This window comes from Convolutriloba macropyga, chromosome 1 (genome assembly GCF_964194025.1).
Source record: "Convolutriloba macropyga chromosome 1, txConMacr16.3, whole genome shotgun sequence".
In the NCBI taxonomy this organism is placed as follows: Eukaryota; Metazoa; Xenacoelomorpha; order Acoela; family Convolutidae; genus Convolutriloba; species Convolutriloba macropyga.
The window spans coordinates 20,688,288-20,708,381 of NC_134468.1; the positions used below are offsets into that span (position 1 = coordinate 20,688,288).

At 32.6% G+C, this 20,094-nt stretch overlaps 1 protein-coding gene across 1 annotated transcript; it reads right to left on the bottom strand.

The window, feature by feature from the left end:
• Positions 1-304: 304 nt before the first annotated feature.
• LOC142346959 (galactosylgalactosylxylosylprotein 3-beta-glucuronosyltransferase 3-like) lies at positions 305-20,088 on the bottom strand. The gene is made up of 5 exons (XM_075398901.1): positions 19,995-20,088; positions 10,390-10,651; positions 4,811-4,933; positions 3,578-3,644; positions 305-1,002 (listed from the first exon to the last, which is right to left on the bottom strand). The coding sequence occupies exons 2-5, from the start codon at positions 10,600-10,602 to the stop codon at positions 560-562; spliced, it is 846 nt and encodes a 281-aa protein (XP_075255016.1). The 5' UTR covers positions 10,603-10,651; positions 19,995-20,088; the 3' UTR covers positions 305-559.
• Positions 20,089-20,094: the final 6 nt, after the last annotated feature.

A 20,094-nucleotide genomic window follows, 5' to 3' on the forward strand; every position in this document is an offset into this window, starting at 1 on the left:
AAATGTGAGGATTACTAAATCTATTTCATGTTTTTGGGCTAAGAAATCAAGGAGTTTTTGGAAGTCAATAAATTAAACTGCTCCAGGCGATGGATTCCTGTACAATAAAAAATATCTTTAACTAATTAATGTACTTTTAACTGAACGTCGCTAACATAGAGAAATTGGTATTCAGTAAAGTACTTTTAGTTTCTTGCTAGTGAGAACTTGTTCGGAAATTGGTAAATTTTGCCAAGATCTTGCAAGATTACATGGCGTGAAAATATTGATACTTATAAACTTGCAAAATATTTTTGCATGGGTATCAGGAAGCAGAATCTTGGCATAATAAGCAACAAAGATTAACAAATTTCAAGGCAGGAGAACCAAGTTGTAAAATTTATAAAGCACGTTAAATAAGATTTAGCACGAATTTATAAGATTAAGCAACAATAATTAAGATCTATCGTGAATAAGTCACAAAATCTGTCCCGAGATGTTTTGATCAATCGAGATGTTGATAAGATATTCCATGTTTTATCAAAATATTGCAGGTCTCGGCAGTGTATCAAGTTAAGTTTCATTGAGTCCCTAAGGAATCTAAAAAACCGGAACTTCCATCCACCGATTCTATTTTGTACAAGTTTGAATGTCTGTGTTGTAGCGCTTTTGTTGATTTGTTGTGCAGGATCTTGACCTGTTTTTCAGTTTTGTATTTCAAAAATTCGATGACCTCCAACATCTGCTTGGTAGACAGACTCCGCAGTTGCTGTTTAAAGTCATCCTGTCTCTCTCTTTTGCTTCTTTTACTTACTTCATCGCTACTTTTTTCATCTTTCCTGTTTTCATGGTGAGTAGTTAACTTCTCGTTATTCTTTCGCGGATGAACTTTTGGTCCGTTTGGGTTGCCGTCTTTTTCTCTGAGGTCAATCACAGTGTGGTTTTTGGGGAATACCATCAAATGAGGTCCGTCAGTACTTGTTTTCTTGGTCTGAGTGTGCCACACGTGGATTCCGTCCGAGCCTAAAGGCAGTATTTCTATATTCTGATGCAAAAAAGGGCACTTGTTCGTTTCTACTCCGGCTAGTAAACTTAACCATAGCAGCGTAATGACTCTAGTGTAAATAAAAAAATAAACTTTTCACCCATAAAATTTTTTACTCATAATTGTGAGATATTTATCTCTACTGGTTCCTAATAAAGAAAAAATTTCAGAAAACAAAATCAATCTGTAGAAAATGTCTTGTTTTTTGGCATCCTGAAATCAGTATGATAACTGCCGACTTTGGGTTTACCATCTCTTCCATAGCAGAGAATAAATGGTAGTTGAAGGATATAAATTTAAACTAAAAAAGCGAACACGTGTACTCGAGCCGCGAAGAGATAGCTCATCAAAGCCATTGGTTACGGATTTCTCATTTACAAAAGAAGTCACTTTTTCCAATAATCGGTGAAAAAATTGCATGCTATAATCGCCATATTACCAAAAAAAGTGCACAATTTACCACTGAAACTTTTTCACTTAAATCATTGTAGCCTTCAAGAAAAATACGCAAACAGCGTCAATGCTTGAACTCACGAACCGACACTTGAATTATCTAAGATGTATTTTTCCAAGTTGCACTTCTGAAATTTTCATATAATCGGTTCTCGAAGGCTCCATATTATTGCCCCCGGATCACTTTACACTTTTCATTTAACCTTCTAATCACTTTACACTTCATGTATTTTTCCTCATTTTTTTGCCTAAAAATTTGTATGCTATCCTTCCGAAAAAAACAGGAAGAAAAACTTGCAGCAGATCTTTTTTGCCTAAAAAAAGTATTGCTCCAGATTGTCAGACCTTGAACATTTGCTTCATTTTGAATTTCCCGTTGTGGTTGTTTTTCAAGAGCACTGGTCCAGATTCAACTTGTCAGGCTGATTTTTCCAATTACTCCAAAAGTTTTTATGGTGAACACGAGAATCGCGATTGAAAATGCTTACAACAGAAAACCGCGCGGTGCTGTGGCCCACTGTTTCCGTACTTAAAAAATCAATGGATTCAGATATTTTTTCGAAGCTCTTGTTGGAACACTAACTTATGTAACAAATCCAAAGCCGTTAGATAGTTTAATTGTTGAAAAAAATACATTTTCTGCATAGCTTCCAATCAAACTATGTCAAATGTCCGTTGTTGAACCGTCTTCTCATAACAGTGTGGTATAAAAAAGAAGTTGCTCTAGAAGATTTTTAAAAAAACAACTAATGATGTGCATGGTTGGTGCCATTATATAAAACCCCTTTTGGCAAATCTCATCCCCAAATTTGACAGGGCGGAGAACTTTTGACAAATTTGCAGCAGGAATTTTGTGCGAAAAAAGGAATAGCATGAATGCATCGTCTGGAAAACAATACTCCAAGAAGAAGTATTATAGCTAAAATGAAGTGTTCAGTACTTAATGTAGGTTCACAAGGATCAAAACGATAAAACATACAAAAACAGCTTTTCAAAAACGGTTACTTGAAACAAAAGGCGTTGTTTTTCAATGGTTTTTGTAAAATTAATACAACCTAATGTTTTTGAGTTGGTCTTCTTTGAAGCTACAGAAGACTATCTTGCGTTTGGGACGCGCAGAACTCTGTCAAAGCTTCATATTGTGATTAATGTGAGAATTTATACTCAGACGTTAAAAATAAAAACTTTTGTTAAGAACTTGCACAAATTAAGAGTATCGAAAACATCAAAAAAAATGTTCAATTTGCTCATTATAGTTATTGGGATATAGTTATTTACTCCGTGAGCGAACCAAGACCTTTTTCATCTTGCCATGAGGCCAATCACTTCGGCTACTGTGATCTGCCATACGATCGATTGGATGTTTTACGCGGCTTTTGTCTTTCTCTGGGTTTTTTCTTTAACGTGAACGAGTCATACTAAAGGTCAGTCATCATTATGGCCGCAAGCGTACTTTTAACACCAATTTTTGTACGCATAGAAAAATTAAACAAGTCATCCCAGCTTTACGTTGCAAAAGGTACAATCTTGCTCAGAACTTGCGCATTTAGGCTTTTATGAACAAAGGGACAAACGATCCATTATACAAAAATTAATCTCTTAAAATTCCTCTTAATTACTTAGAAAACGATTTTTTTCAAGAGTTATCTTATCGAAAACGGGCAGTTTTCAACTTGCCTTCTTAATCCACAGTTAGTAATGTGAGGACAATTAAAGCCATTGTTTTCAAATTAGGCTTTCTTTGATTGATTCTTTCGATAAGATAAGTCTTGAAAAAAATCGTTTTCTAAGTAATTAAAAGGAACTTTAAGAGATTAATTTTTGTATAATGGATCTTTTGTCCCTTTGTTCACAAAAGCAACGTTGTTAAGAGCAATATCCGGAACCACACCGACAGGCTTAAGTATACTGGAATAATTGAACCTTTTGCAAACAAATAAGTCATAGACTACTTCGGATAACCTGATAGTTTTCATGAGCAAAAATGTTCCGGTTATATTAAACAATCCGGGTATTTTCATTTACGATATTCTACGTGAAACTGAATGCGGGTGACAAAGTATACAACTGTTGTGTTGTATGACAGACCGTCATGCTTACCATGAAAGTACTCCATTTTATCCAAAGGTATTCCGAAGGATTCCAGGAAGTTGCTCTCCATGTTACCCTGGAACAATTAGACTAATAAACCACCATTTTTTGGCCGTTAGGTATCAAAATATACGCAGCTGTTTTACATAATTTTGATCGCGTCCAGCCAAAAGATAAACTGTAGAATTTCAATTCAGACTAACGCAATTGAGGTGAGGGGGCGGGGGCGTTGGAAAAAGAACTAAGTTTACATTTTGAGCACGCTCGACCGGAGGTATGAGAATGTCTGGAACGAATTTCAAGTCTTGAGCAGTACTTCTCCAGTGATATACACGTCTTGAATTGACAAATCAGTACTGATCACGTCTTATCTCAAGTCTTAAGACTTGTGAAGACATGTCAAGGCTTGCTTAAGACTTTTCAAGTCTTGGCCAAGACTTGACTCAAGACTTGCCAAGACTTAACAAGACTTGATTTTAGACGTGCCAAGTCTAATAAATGACATGATTAGAGCTCTGATCCAGTAATGATCCAAAGACGTGCAATTGCACTGAATCAGTACTGATTAAAATTTGACATAAAGTCGAGTTGAACGAGTAAAATTTGTGCAAGATTTGGATCACAAATTAGATGACCAAGCGTAAATTTCTAGTTTAACCATTTTAAAGTTAATCACAGCCCAATTAACTCAATCACAATCCTTTATTTATAATCTTAGAAAAAAATCATCCATACCAACAAATACATTAGTTAACGAATGGTTAGTGATGGGTAAAGAACCCTTAATGTCCGAGGCCTATTTATTGCCGACTCATTTCCACCTGTCCAATTTAGCCTTCAACTTGCCTTTTTTGGACGTTTTTTAACAGAGGTGCGTTAAAATAGAATTTCAGCGTACGGGCTTTTCTTCCTAAAGAATCTCTGCTTGAATTGATTATTTCACGAGCAAAAACTGAAAAATTTTAATGTTTCAATATAGATAAAAGTTTCACTTTTAGGCTTGAGTTTTGATCTTTTAAAAGCTCCGAGGAGAAATATTTTATTCATATGTTTATAACAACAATTTAATATTATTATTTGTTGTTCACAATATTTTCCTATCGCAGACGCTCTAAGGCCACTGTCAAGAGAAAGCAGAAAATTACAACTTGTATTTGAACAGTTGTATTTGACAAGTTGAAATTCGGAAACAAATTCTGTTGCAATAGTTTCACAAAAACTGAAAAAAGGAACTGTACTCACTCTTTTAGTGGCCACAAACTGTACAGTGGGTGACTCGATGAAGAGCTTGAGGTTGATGGCGAAACCAGCCATGTCGATGCAAAATTTGCGTTTCTCATAAAACACAGTCCTGAACCCCACAATCTAAAGTAAAACCCACATTACAGTCTCTTGATATGTAGATAACGGCACATTTAGATTAACCGGATTCCAATAAGCAAAATAGCTTTCAATTATCTCAATTGTCGTAATTCACATATCGCTCGGATTCTCTTTTCATATCACGGACGAGCAACATTGTCATTTCTTTTATATGGTAATTATCCCTCAAAAGCGGCAATGATACTCCCGCAAGCGAAATTGGTTCTGAAACGCCCTCGTCAAAATATCAAGATTATATAACGAATCTCGCGTACAAATTTGATTTAATTGTTCCGACCCCACTTGTGGGGGGGGGGGGAACTATATACTCAAATGGGTTTTTTTTGTTCAGTCAATTTTGGCCAATCGATATATTCATCGCAGAGAAAAATGAGTGGTATCATTAAAAAGCTGGTCCAACGTAGAATTCAAATTGAAAAGATTTTTTTGATTTCCGTTTTTTTCGAGGACTTATCGAGGATTGAAGTTTTGTGTGAACACGGGATATTTGTTCACTTTTAGTGTGATTTTTCTTCAAATTAAGATATTTTCTATAGAACTAGTACCTCAAACTTAAATTTCTTGCCACAAAACGAACCAATTTCTTGTCCCTAATAGACTAAAGGCAATAAAAAAGACTAGTTCAGATCTCATAGGGAGCTTCAATATCAAAAAAAAATTGAAATCTATTTGAGAGCTCTTTTTTTAATAAAATTTTTCTATTTTTATTTTGCTTTTTTAAGTCACCTAGAGACAGGTCACTTTTCGTATCGAGGTTCCGTTAATGACAGACCTCCTTTTCAGTCAAATGAAGCCCAATTAACAAAAAATCGTATTTAAGGAATTGTTCGTGTTTTTTTAAATTCGACTCTGAGTTTTCGTAATTTTAAATGAAATTTTGAATTTCTTTTTGAGGTTTTACTAATTTTTTGGAGTCCTATGGTATGAACTCATTGACTAACAGTTCAATAAGTTCCGTAATGAGAATTAAGTTAGCATATCTAGTGCTTTGAGTGAGTAACATCTAATGGCTATTCAAAAGCAACATCTAAAGACTTTAAAAATAATATTTCGAAATTTTTTTTGAACGTTAACCAATCATTAAATTATTATCGTGAACGGTAAGTCAGTCTCTGAACACTCTCTCGTCCTACTGTAACCCAATTTGATCTAGTTGGCGGTTTTATCTTCTAACTTTTAATAATATGACTTCAATGACACAAGATTTCAAAATATTATTGGTTACTTTTGAAATATTAACACATTATCCTAAAACTGACTGCTCTTTTTGGCTTCAAAAAAAAAATTCAGTGAATCTCAGATAAATTTTCCAGAGAAAAACTTATGGTTTCAAATGGCTTCGACCTTTTCTTCTCGCACTTCCCTAATGAATTTTAGGTTTTTGCCTGATTCTGTTGTTGTTTTCATAGTCATGTCTTATTGATCACCTATGCATGACAAACAACCCCATACTCCTCTATTGAAGCATACTTGAGCGTATTTTTTGACTTCTGCTGAAAATTATTGAATTTAATGGCTGTTAAGAATTTAAAAACAATTTTTCGAAAATTTTTATTGAATATTAACTAATCACAAAACTTTCGTGAGTTGTTAGTCAGTTTCAGTATTGACAGAACCCACTTGCTTTCTACTAAATTTAAGATAAATTTCGCTGGCGGTTTTATCTTATAACTATTGATTATATGACTACAATAACACAAAAATTCAAAACTAATAAAAATTTTTTTTTGATATTTTCGTATTATTGGTTACTTTTGAACTCTTATCACATTATCCAAATATTATACACATTATCCGAATTTTATTCTAATCACATTGGCTCGGAAAAGACATTCAGTGGATCACAGATAAAGTTTTAAGAGAAAAGCTAATGGTTTAAATGGCTTCGAAATTTGCTTCTCGCAATTCTCTACTGAATTTTTGGTTTTTGCCTGATTTTGTTGTTCTTTTCATAGCCATAGGGCTTGTTTTGATCTCCTTTGAATATATGTATATGACAAACAATTTTTTTGCTGCCATTGTGTTATTTCTGAAAGTAGTTATTGACCTCCGTTAAATGCTTTTGTGTTTAATGGCTGTTAAGACTTTAAAAAAAGGTTTTTGAAAATTTTTCTGAACATTAACCAATCCTAAACTTTTTTCATTGACTCTTAGTCAATCTTATTACTTACAAGATCTCTGTTTATTTCTAATGCAGCCAAAAGTGATCTGATTAGCGGTTATATCTTCTACCTATTACTTTAAAAACTTCGATGCTTCTAATTTTCACATTTTTTCGGGCACTTTTTCTTATTTTTGGATCCTTTTGAAGTCTTATTACATTATCCTAAAACCCATAGTTCCCATTGGTTTAGGAAAGACGTTCAACGGATCATATATAATGTTTTCAGAGAAGAACTTATGACTTATGAGTTTTTCGTTGTTGCCTGTTTTTGGTGTTGTTTTCATCTTCAATAACTTGTTGTATGGTCGTGTTGACCAAATATGATTGACCAACAAACTTTCTGTTCCATGGAGACAATATTTAGCGTAATTAGTGGATTTTGTTGAAAGTTAGTAAAATAAATGGCGTTGATACTACGAGTTTTCTCAAAAATTTCGTTATTCTAATGTATTTGTTCATATTTGATTTTTTGACAATATATTGAAAAAAAAAGAAGAATCCCCTTGCTGTTAAGAAATTAATTGAACATAAAAAAGTTTTTATTGAAAAGTTTTATTTTTTATTGCCTTCGACGCTTTCCTCGCTCAATTTTTTTCCCTCAAATTGCTGTTTTTGCCTGTTTTTGTTCTTTAGGTAGCCGTAAGTTGCTGACAAGTCTCTTATTCTTGTAATTGAGGATTGAATTAATGATGTTACTTAAATCAGTTAGTCAGTTTATAGCCTTTAGTCTTTAAATTTATGATATACTTTTTCAAACATTTTTCAAACTTTTCAGTTTTTGTTGTTCTTTTCGTCAAATTGTAACTTATTTTCATCAATGAGAGGTCACATCCAATTTGTATTCTTCCAAAAAATAACCTACCTACAGATATTATTTGCCACCGATGTTTTGTTTGTTGGACAATATGCATTCTTATAAAAGTTTTTTGAGTGGTCATTTTTTGCGCTTCTCTTTCTCTTCTTTCAGAACAATCGCGTAGTAACAAATCCCAATGGTTTACAAATGTGGCCGAAGTAAACTTATTTAATCTCTTAGTATAAATCCTGCAGTTGAATTAGTAGAAATGTAGAAATAAGAATTGAATTAAAAATACATAATAATCAGATAATAGATAATGATTTTAATGGTAGCAAAAGTTTGTGTTTTAGCAAATCATTTCTATTTTTTTTAGGTTTTTCTTTAGTTCGTTTCTAAGGTTTAAACTACCCAAAAACAAGGCCTTTTGGTTTTGTAGTAATTTTTAGTATTTTATCAAGGATTATTTAGTTAAAAACTAGTGATTATTAAGACGTATGAATTTTCTTGGTTTAAAAAATGTTGATTAATTTTTGAATTTCGCCTCATTGATCGTTCTCTTTGTTGACTTGTAACATAGTCTCATTAAGAAAACTTTCCGTCCCTTGTATAGTACGGCGAAATTAAATTTGAGTAGTTAAGGTTTTATCTGAGTGCATTTTACGTTGTTACTATGTGCTTTTAAATTTAGATATTCAGTTTTTGCCGTGAAGTTTTTGTTTTTGTTTTTTTTTTGTTGTTTTTTTTGTCTCGTAGTTTTTTAAGGTCAGATCTCATTGGCGCTGTAAAATGGCATGGTATTTTGTAATTGAATTAGTAGATAGGTTGTGTAACGATTGTTTTAAACTCAAACTTTTATTTTTGTTATTTCTTCATTTGGTTGACAATTAAGTAAAAATGTAGATGAGCTCGGGTCGGAACATCATGTGCGAGCGCACATTAACGAGCCGCCTTGTTTACTCGTCTCTCAAATGTGCCAATAACTACATAATAACGGAAAGCAGTGCAATCATCTCAAGGTCGGGCTGTGATCACGTACATACCTGAAGGGCTATTATTTAATTCAATCTAATCTGCTCCGGAGACTAGGGGGAAAACTTTCCTACTTCAGTAATAGTCGATTTTTAACATACAAAAATCGCCGTTATTTCGATTTTTGTTGGAGAAAAACTCGAAAGCCCTCACCGTTTTCTGCAGTAATGTACGTTTGTTAGCTTTTGAAACGCAGAAATTCGTGGGTATGTTAGTGTTTGGTTTAAAAGCTAAGAACTTGTCGGTATTATTGGTTTTAAGTAGTTATATAACATTTTCCACGATGTCAAAACATCCAATATGCCATTGTAACCGGTGCGATAATAGCCAACGTATCACTTGTGATGATTTTATTCAACAATTCGATTTCCTATTAGCAGTCATCAATACAAGCATGTTTTATCATACTCAAGCGGATAATTTAATCCTATGTTTGGCGATGAGGCTTTTATATCAAGTCCCACGTGTCTCGAGAGCTAGAAAAAAGTTCTATTTCATCAAAACGCTTTTTTTATTATATACACCAACGATTTCTTTACCGTCAAAACCGAACATACCGATACAATTAATTAATGCAAGTGAAACCAATGATACCGACAAAACCAAACATGCTGAGGCGTTAATTCAATTGAAACAGATCATACTGACGATTTCTTACAAATTTTGTCAGCACTCTGGAGTAAGGTTTTACGCTCCCGAAGCACAAGTGCCCTTTTACGTACATTAACGGGCTATAAAAAAGCGCATTATTTGGAATAAAGTGTGCAGAATTAATTTAACACGTTTATTGTGAAACTAAAAATGATATATACTCATCCTTATTTTTGACCCTGTAAACACATCGAGCACTGTAAAGTATCAATAGCCTAAAAATTTACAATGAAAAAGATAAAATCAAGATGCGATGAGTTCAGATTTGTAATTGTTTAGATTTGGAAATTGTTATAAAAATTTGGAAATGAAATCAATTACATTCCTTGTGAAGTCCCGACCTCAAGGAAAGCAGCATTCTGAAAAAACTACTATATTCAGGTCATTTTTCTTTCTGCTGTTTCAAACTCCAATCTTGTCTCAGTGAAACATAAAGTAATTAGTCAAACGTTGTTCCGTACGATCATCAATAATTTTGAGTTCGGCTGAAAAGCAGTTCGATTTTGCAACTTAAATTTTGCAACACCTGTTTATGCGAATTTAATGCTAAAATTTGAAAGTCCACTTTTATGACAACTTATCACCATAAGCCGCAAGAGAGAAGTTTTAGAACACACTTTTTAAATGATCTCGGTGTACCAAATAAGGACCGTTATTTTGATACAAAAGCGTCATATTTTTTTACCTTTATGGATTATAAATACGGTCAAACCCAAAGCGCATTATTATATAAAGATTTTTAACTGAAGAAAAATTTTCATATTTATTCTAGCCTCAAGAGAATGTGATACATACCCTGTTGTTTTCAACAATGGGTCCCTCGAAAGTCTTATTGGAAATGAGCCCAACGTTAAACATTGAGATCCCTTTAGTAAAGCGAAGTGAGTCCAAAAATCGGAAGTCGTACGAGTTATCGTCATCGGCAAAGTAGACTACACCTTTAGCTCCCTCTTCAAGATACTTTGGGTTGCTTCTGATAATCTGTAAAGCTTTGTTCCGTTGTCTCATGCCACGGAATACTGGATCTCGTGAATTCTGAGAGACATATGTAAGTTGGCTGAAAAGAAATGCCGAAATGAATGAAACTGGTGTGTATCATTGCTCAAGGGTTTTCAGTTTTTGCAAAGGCCATGAAGTAATTTCTCTTAATTTTGTGCAGTGAATTCGTATAATTTTTCCACCCTTCTCTAGTTGATATTTTGAGTTTCGCTATGAACAAGATTGACTTCAGATTGACAAAAAAATAATCATTATTGACTTTTAAAAATCAAAATTTTTTCTTTAATTTGCTAATGTTATTAACACAGGAAGGAAAATTCTAAATTTCAGCGGACCAAAAAAGGAAAAGAACTTTACATAGAATTTAGAAAGAGAACAAGTTGAAATTTTGGAGATTCTGAGCTATTTAAGCAAATGAAAATTTTGAACGTGACCAAACACGTCCGTAAGACTTCTGTTCACTTTACACGGCTTCTCCTCCTAAAAAGAGGAATGATATATTGCAAAGACGTAGTTTTGGTTACTATTCAGCAGTAATTTAGAAAATATGTTCTTTTTAACTCAACGAGACTTTACCTGTTTTGATTGTTTTATATGAAAACATATGCAGTAACCCTACAAAATTTCTGTTAAATTGATCTGCTATTCAGCATGAGATCAACTGAAGAACACAAACATCAAAGGCAGTTTATGTCTCTGAATTCAGGATTCTTGATTAAAAAAAGCATTTCTTGTTCTTTTCTCTTGTGGTTGAGTTTTCTATTCTTATGCATTCAAATGTCTCACGAAACAATTCTAATGGAATAGCCTAAAACCAAGAAAGCAATGCTACAAGGTTTTGCGTAAAAACTTGCAAAAACTTCAAAGAGAATATTGCTGTTCTACTTTTACAAAAAAAATTCCTGATGTGAATTTTCTATTTTTATGAAGCTAAATTATACTTTTATTTTCTTCAAACTTGTTGCTAATTGAAATTTCTAGTCAACTGAAGTTTAATTTAAATTAAATTTCAATTTGATGGTCACTTAAAACATCGGAAACTGAGAAGAGAAACATTTGTCTTTCATTTTATTCTGAAAAATTAATTTTTCTGTTATTTCTGTCTCAAGTATCCCATAATTGACATAATTGACAATTTAAGTTATTCTTCAATCATGTCAGTTTTATTTTAAACTACGCAAAACGGTTTACTTTAAACTATCTTTTCCATTAAATCAAATAGTCTACAATAAAACCAACAAAAAGAGGAATGAAATATTTCAAATTTGTTTGGTCTCTGCCTGTTCTCTAGAACAAAATTTTTGGAATATTTTGGAATATTTTGGAAAATTTTGGGAACAATATTTTGTAAGCTTTTGGGCTATAAAGCGAGAGAGTTAAAATACAAGGTAATATATAGTTTCAAAATCTTATTTAGGAGTAAAAATGAAAAGCTGAACGCTGAAAGCTTTTTCTTGTTCCTTTATTAAAGTCTCCTAAAGTTTTTTTCTAGTTACTACAATTCATTTTTTTAGTTTTTTTGGTTGCATCAAAAATCTCTGAAATACAGAAAATTGAAACCTAAAATGCACCCTTTATAAAAAAGTAAGCTGTTTTTCTGTTTTTATATTGTTATTTTTATTTATAACGAATTTTTGCATTTGTTTTATTTTCAAAAGTTTTTTTCATCCCATTTATACCAATTGCATAATTAAAAACTAATTTAAAATAATTGTTCAGTAATTTAAAAATTTTGCCCCCCTGAACGTCCAACTTTTACTCTTTATCAAGTTTTCCTTCAACCTTATTTTGTGCCAAAATTGCGTTTGCTTTCATAAAAAATCAATATCAACCTCGCTTGACTACAAAATGATATTTTTTGTCTACGATGCATTAAAGAAGTGGAAATTTGACTGAAGGAAAAACCGGCTTCGCTTATATATATATATATATATATATATATATATATATATATATAAATATATATATATATATATACATATATATATATATATATATATTCATTTTCAAATTTTGTATATTCATTTTGAAATTAAGCTGGAAAAGTCATGTATCACTGGGGGGGTAAGATTGAGGAACCTAGTGAAACTAAAATTGAAACACTCGACTAGAAACATAATCTATTTGATAAATACTAAGAGTATATTTGTATAGTTATAAGTTTAAGGCATGGATTAATCAAGATATGCAGAAATTCGTAACTTCTTTGCGAGAAATTCAGGAAATAAGATTTCAATGAGATAGACAAGAAAAAAAGGTTTCCAGGATCACGCCAAGGCGTTCTAAGTTTTTGTGGTTCGTAAAACGAGGAGCCGGATGAATTAGAAAGATTGTTCAAGGAAGGAAAAATACCCATGCAAAAAATAGTCAACTGAGAATTTAAATCCTAGAAAAAGCAAGGAATTATGCTGGTTGAAAATAGATTTTTGGACGTAATTATTTTTAAATGCGATCATTAGTATCCTTTTTAAAGATGTCTCAATTACCTGTAGACATCTCAAATTTAAATATCTGTAGTCGATTCATCAATCAACAAATCGTCCTGCGACTTCCAATATTTTTTTTCTGGATTCTTCCTTTGCCTGTTTTCTTCCGTTCTGGGGATTAGAAGCTGCGGGGATAAAATTACACATAATAACTTTAAAGAAACATTTTGTTCCCTGTTTTCTTTAGGACAAGTTATGTTAATGTCGTGTCAGGCAAATGGTTTGGTGTATCAAGACCTGTTAAGTTAGACCAAGAAAAAATTTTGTATAAGGGCATGGGCAGGAAGAGTCAACTTTGGCCATTCGAAGCTAATACCTTGCATATCTTGGCAAAGTGTATTAAGTTGTAAGGAAATAAAAATTGTTTGAAAAAAATTCAATGCAAAATGAAAAAAGAAGATCAGCGAAGGGAGTTGTCTGTTGCCTGTTGTTTTCTTGTGCTAGATTGGTTTTTGGTTTAATGGGATGTGCTAGAATTGGATCAATGTGACGTATTTATTAATTTTGTTGTGTTGTTCTTTAAATTAAAATTTCTTCTGTTTTCCTGAGTTTCTTCTCATAAGACTTAGTACTAGCATAGGAACGTTGTTTCTTGTTACAAAACTTGGATAGGAATGGACTTCCGCGCCTTTTTAGGCGCTTTTTTGTTTAGGATCGGTTAAGGAAGGAAAAAATCTGCAAAATCTGTTGTTAATCTTGCAAGATCTTGCAAGATTCTTGCAAGATTAACATCTTGAATCGAATAGAGTGGGCACACATAGCTTCGCATGAGCTGATTCTGATTAAAAAATTCCTACTCTGTGGGCTTTGTTTCATGTTACGTGTCGGTGTGCTGGCGCTTTTTATGATCATTTATTTAAAAGGAACGTGTTGAAATTGTTCAATTAAATTATGACTATTAAATAAGTTGATTGCAATTTGATTACAGCTCTTTTCAGAGCGTTATTATGTACGTCAGGTCTCCGAGCTGAACTTACTGAAATATTCGTGCATTGTTTATCATAGAGAAACTGTATCGATTGATTTTTAGCGTATATTCCCTTAACGTGCAATATCTGTCAAGTACCATTGAACTTCGAAAACCTAAAAATCAACTGAAAGAACTTTGAATTGAGATTGAGCTTTTTAAAATTCTTTAATATTGGTTGTCTTGCTCGAAATATCCAAAATAATTCATGACAATTGCACGCTTTTCGGTATCTTTTATTAGTAGAACTGCTACTGTTTCAACCATCAAAAATTAATACTGATCTTCAATATATACCCCCTACCATGCAAACAATTCCTTACTTGGCTCAGGTATATGGATCAATAAGAAGAACTCAATACCAATAAATTAAAGATTCCTATCCCATAGCTGCTTGCATTTCAAAGCGTTAGCAAGAATTGACCAAAAGAGTGCCTCGACAAAAACAAAACAAAAGATGTTGAATCAATCAATTCATCTTCAAATCGATTTTTCCATCTGATTCTTTTAAGATTCAACATTAGGTTACTTTACCAAACACTTTAATGAGTTTTTATTTAATTCTTACTGCAATTGCAGTTCCAATTTTGCTTGAAAATTTCTCCTCGTCGACGCAGTTTGGTCAGGTAGAGCTAGCAGTCCGTGTGAATATGTTCACCCATAGCTTCAAAAACTTTCAACTTCCGGTCGAGCCAATGAAATACGACCTCAAACTCAAAACGGACCGACAATGTGCATCATTTTGCGCCCGAACACCGAAATGTTTGTCTTTCAATATTTGTGTTCATGGCTGTTTTTTGAACTCGGTTGATATCTGGAACCCTGGTCACGTAGATAGGGTAACATTAGATCTTGTTTACCACAAATACTGCTCATACGTTGGCATGCAAAAACATTACTACCCTAGTTGCATTGAAAACGGTAAAAATCAGAGCATTATTGACGATTTGAACGCTGGAAATTGCCAAATAAACCTGAAAAGAACTGATTGCGTGTACGGACGACGACTTTTGTTAATGGACGCAATTGAGGACCCCGGCGAATTCCAGAATGGGCTGTTTGTCCTCGAGTACGAGAATATTTACAGAGCCCACGGTGGGTTGCAGTGCGGGCCTGATTTTTATCTTCTGTTATTATGGGTGAAATACAACGACACTCTTTTAGTAAATAATACAATAGAAGCCGAACAACACTGCGCAACAGAATACGGAGGAATACTTTTTGGAAACATAGTAGGTGATCGTACTGACTTAGGGAGATCAATTTTAGAAGATAATGAAAATATGACAACGTTTACAAGTGTAAAATACGATTCGGAAATTGGGAATTTTACCTATTCTCCAAAAGAAGGCGAGACGGAAATAATTAGCTTGGTAAACTCGACAAAAAACGAAATTGACCTCCAAAGTGGTGAGTGTATTTGTTTGAGGAATCGAAACGAAACAGCAATTGCATTCAGCTGTCCATGTGATGGTCCGGTTCTGAGAAGATTCCTATGCGATCTTAACCCTGAAAGGATTCGATCGCATGTACCACGTAAGGATTTATTCAGCCACAGATAAAGCTAGTAAAAACAAGTATATTAGTTCATACAGAAAGCAGAAATTTGTGCTATAATATAGTCTGTTTTGTTCTCCTGGTTAGAATGTTACCATCTATGTTCTATTTATCTCTTCACGCAAATAATAGTACAGATAAATTGTATTGGCTATTTCCACCTCTTATTAGGTAGCAAAAATACTTAGTGATGCTACAAGTGATTAATTTCATTGAAATAGAATATTGAGTTATATTTTGGCGAAAATTCTTGGCTAAAATTTGTGCCAGGAAAGCTCTGCTCTGCTCCCATTTGAAGGGGACCGACATCAATCTCAAATATTCCATGACGTAACTATCTATGATGTCTTAAAGCATGCACGGTTGAAATGGGCTCAAAATATTCGCTAAAACGAACGGAATTCTGGTCAAAGATCAAGTGAGCATTTAATCGGCTATCACTTAACCTTTTAATAACTTGTGAACCCCAAAAATTCCAAAACCTTGATTTTGAGTTATTCCTTGTTAATAATAGCAAGTAAACTTCAATCCATAACCTTATAATACTTTGGTTAATGTTGACGAAGAACCGATACAGCGATGAAGAATAGATACAGATATAGATATAGATATAGATACATATATATATATATATATATATATATATATATATATAGATTGGTATCTGATGATATAGATACAGATATAGATATAGATTTTATATATATATATGTATATATATATATATATATATATATATATATATATATATATATATATATATATATAAATATATTTCTTTATATATATATATATATATATATATATATATATATATATGTATATACAAATATCAAATGTAGTATAAAGAAAAACGTGTTTATAAAAATATTAAAAAAAAATACATATAGAAAATGTATTTAATTCCATATTTTTCACTGGACGGGGACTTTTCAATGATACCACTCACAACGATGAATATACCGATGAATATACCATTCTCTACGATGAATATATCGATCTGTCAAATGTTGGAATACATCGACGGCATATACATATATATATATATATATATATATATATATATATATATATATATATATATATATATGTATATATATATTATATATATATATATATATATATATATATATATATATATATACATGCCGTCGATGCATTCCGATATTTGACTGATCGGTACATTCATCGTAGAGAGTTGTGAGTGGTATCAATGAAAAATCCCCGTCCAGCGAAAAAAACGGAATTAAGGAAAGGATTTTCAGGCTGTTTTGCCAAAAAATTTGTCAATTTTGCTAAAGTGTGTTAAATTAACATTGGCGTTGTTTATTTTAGTTTTAAAAACTAAAAACCATTGTTGACTATTTTGATTCAGCTTTTCTGGCTAAATTTTTTGGCCAGATATTTCAAATATCAGCCCTTTTCATCACAAATAGGAAAAAAAGCTTATTTCGCTCAATTTGATTGAATTTGACGTATTTACAAACCTCAAAGCCAACAACACAACTTTTCTAACCTCCAAAGGGGCTAGTACTACTTTCTCTTCCCGTTAGAGCACCCTGTAATTAAAATTGCACTGTTTCTTGCTAACTTCACTCGCTGATTATCAAAAGTGCTGCCTTCATCTTTAACTAACAAATTATACTAACAAATTATCTCTATTCATTTTTTATTCACAAATATATATATATATATATATATAACATTCTTTCCAAAAAATTAATTGTTGTGAATGAACAAAGAGCAATAGCAAAGCTAATTTGTTCCAATCTTGGACTGTTACAGTCCAAAAAATAAGTTGTATTGTAATCAGTCGGTCTTTTATAAAAAGTTTATCAGTCTTTTTATATAAATTACAGGACAGAACAATTCAAATCAAAGCTCACTGTTGGTGTGTCTACTTGACTTCCTAAGTTGTTCAAAAATAATGTATCGTGTTTTCTTTTTACTCGAAAGCTTATGGTCATTTTGGTTTTAAAAATGTTTGAGTTTCAAAATGAACAATGGCTTATTGAAATTTACCCCTGTTTTTCTCTTAATTTCGTCTTCTAGCTTAGTGTCAGCAAAGAGAGAACGCTTCTTTGTTTTTTAAAAAGGAAACTGAGTTTCTATTGTTCTTATATGCGTTAAATTATGATTTGCTGGCTTTGATACTACTAGATTTCACATGTGTTTTGATATTTAGCCATTTGCCCATTTTTCTCATGTTGTTACATTATCATATTATAAACAGATCACAAACCACATAATTGGCGTTAAAAATAAAGTACATTTGAACATATGAGAATCTTTGAATGTATAGATTATGAGTTTAACGTCCTCATAATCAGATTTCTCGAAGAATTCTTTTAATTTTTTTTAGTTTTATCGTTAACTTTGGTTTTTGATTTGTTTTTAGTCGTATGAAGTTTCCTGAATAATGACATATCTCAGTGTTTTTTAGTGAAAAAATAAAGGAAATAATGTTCTGCTTTGTAGATCGCTGAGAGTTTTTCGCACACAAAATGCAAATTTGTTTTTTGCTTATTGTCTATATTTGACGTTTTTTGTATACATAAGTCAAATTATGAAATACTTCAGGTCTCGAGGGCTACTTTTGGACAAATAAACGAACATAATTAATCGTTCCATTTTGTAGCTAGTGGTTTTTATGACTTTGAAGATAATTTTTTTAGGAAAATACAAAATTGTTTCTTAATTTTGCCATTTCTACTCCTTTTAGTCAACTTGTCACCTAATTTCATTATTGATAGGTCACATACCATATAATTGGCGTTCGATGAAGGCGCAATCAAATATAATTTGAAGCGCAAATATGGCTGCACGGCTTCGACAGCATTTTCTCGCAAGTTTATTTTGAATTTTTTTTGTTTTCTATTTTAAATGTTCCTTTTTTAATCTCTTAAAAAATTGAACAATGACAGGTCTTCAAGCCCTCCTGTAGAGGCATAGGTCATCATAAACCTGTTGGATATTTGCAGTTCTAATGGATTTCATTACTTTTATATTAATTGTTTTCTAAAAGACAAGCGATTTTTTTAGTTTGGTATTTTGTTCTCTTTTGTATAACTGTTACCTATACCAAATGTGAAGTGATCTCATGTCTTTTCTTGTGAAATACAAGTTGTTTTGTTTAGTTTAAGTTTTATTTGAGGCTATTTTGATTTTGCTACTTTTTTAAAAAAACTGGACATTAGATTTTGGATGTAATAATGTTTGTTGTTGTTGTTTGATTTTGTTGGTCTTCTTGACTCGCTTTCTTAAAAATGGCGGATCCCAGCAGGCTAATGGAGAATTTTTAGTTCCACTAAATTCTTTGCTTTCGAGGCAATTTTTTTGTTCATACACCATTTTTGAAAAGTACTTGAAATTTTGGGGATTTTCTATCTATTCCTCATTTGGTAGACAATAATTCCAAAAATGTGGATGAGCGGGATCGGAACATTATGTGCGAACACTTATTACCGAGTCTCCTTTTTCGTCATATATGCCTTGCTGCCAAACCCTAGCATATTTCCAAAGTACAAATTATATCCTTTAAGTGTGGATTCGGTGATGCGTTTCGATGTTACAAATAAATTATGTGACAATGTGTTCACTTTGATCAATAAACGCCACACTTCTGCGAATATGCTTTGTTTAGTTGACTATTTAAGGTACCAAACAAAACTTCAGCAGTGACTTAGTTTAAAATAAATTATTAAGTAATATTCCTCTCTGGAATTGTCCAAATTTAATAGCTCAAACACCAATTATTAACCGGCTCAAAGAATTTTTTGTAATAAACCTGATTAACCTTAGCTAAGTAACATCTAAAACATGGCTAATTGGGACAAGATTTTGTCATGTTACATGGCAAGATATTATCAAGATGTATACTAGCTTTCAAGTTCTTTGCAAGATAACTAAGAAAGATTAGGCCTGATATGATAACCCGTACTGAACCTCCAGAGACCATCAGGCCTGATTCAGAAAAAAATCAGGCAAGGTCCCAGGCCTGATTCAGAGTCTGATCATGTCAAATACAAGGCTGCTAAGAGAACACTCCAGAGTCGATCTCTGAGGTTTCTATTGACAGAGAAAAATCCAGACTTACCAAGAACTATATCTATAGCTAGAAAATGCGCCGCCCGCGTTTAGGCGTCAACTCAAGAAATTGCCTTAATATGTAAAATTCCGGTGAATCCGATGAATGGTTGTACGAATTGCGGTTTTTAGCTCTGAATGATGCGAGCAATTTGCGGTGAAAAATTTGTTTTTCACCGGTATTCACCGCATTTCTTGCAGTATTTATTTGACAATAATTCGACCCGGGTGTTCAGTTCTTTTTTGAAAATATAGGATGCTTTTAAAAAAATTGACCTTAAAGGAATGCTTTAAAAATAACTGACCCTGATTTATAGTCACTGATGTAGCTTGCAACAATTGGATTTGTGAAGTTATCGTCTTCAACTATTAGCCAATCACAGTCTGCTAGCAGGCTGAGCGTCT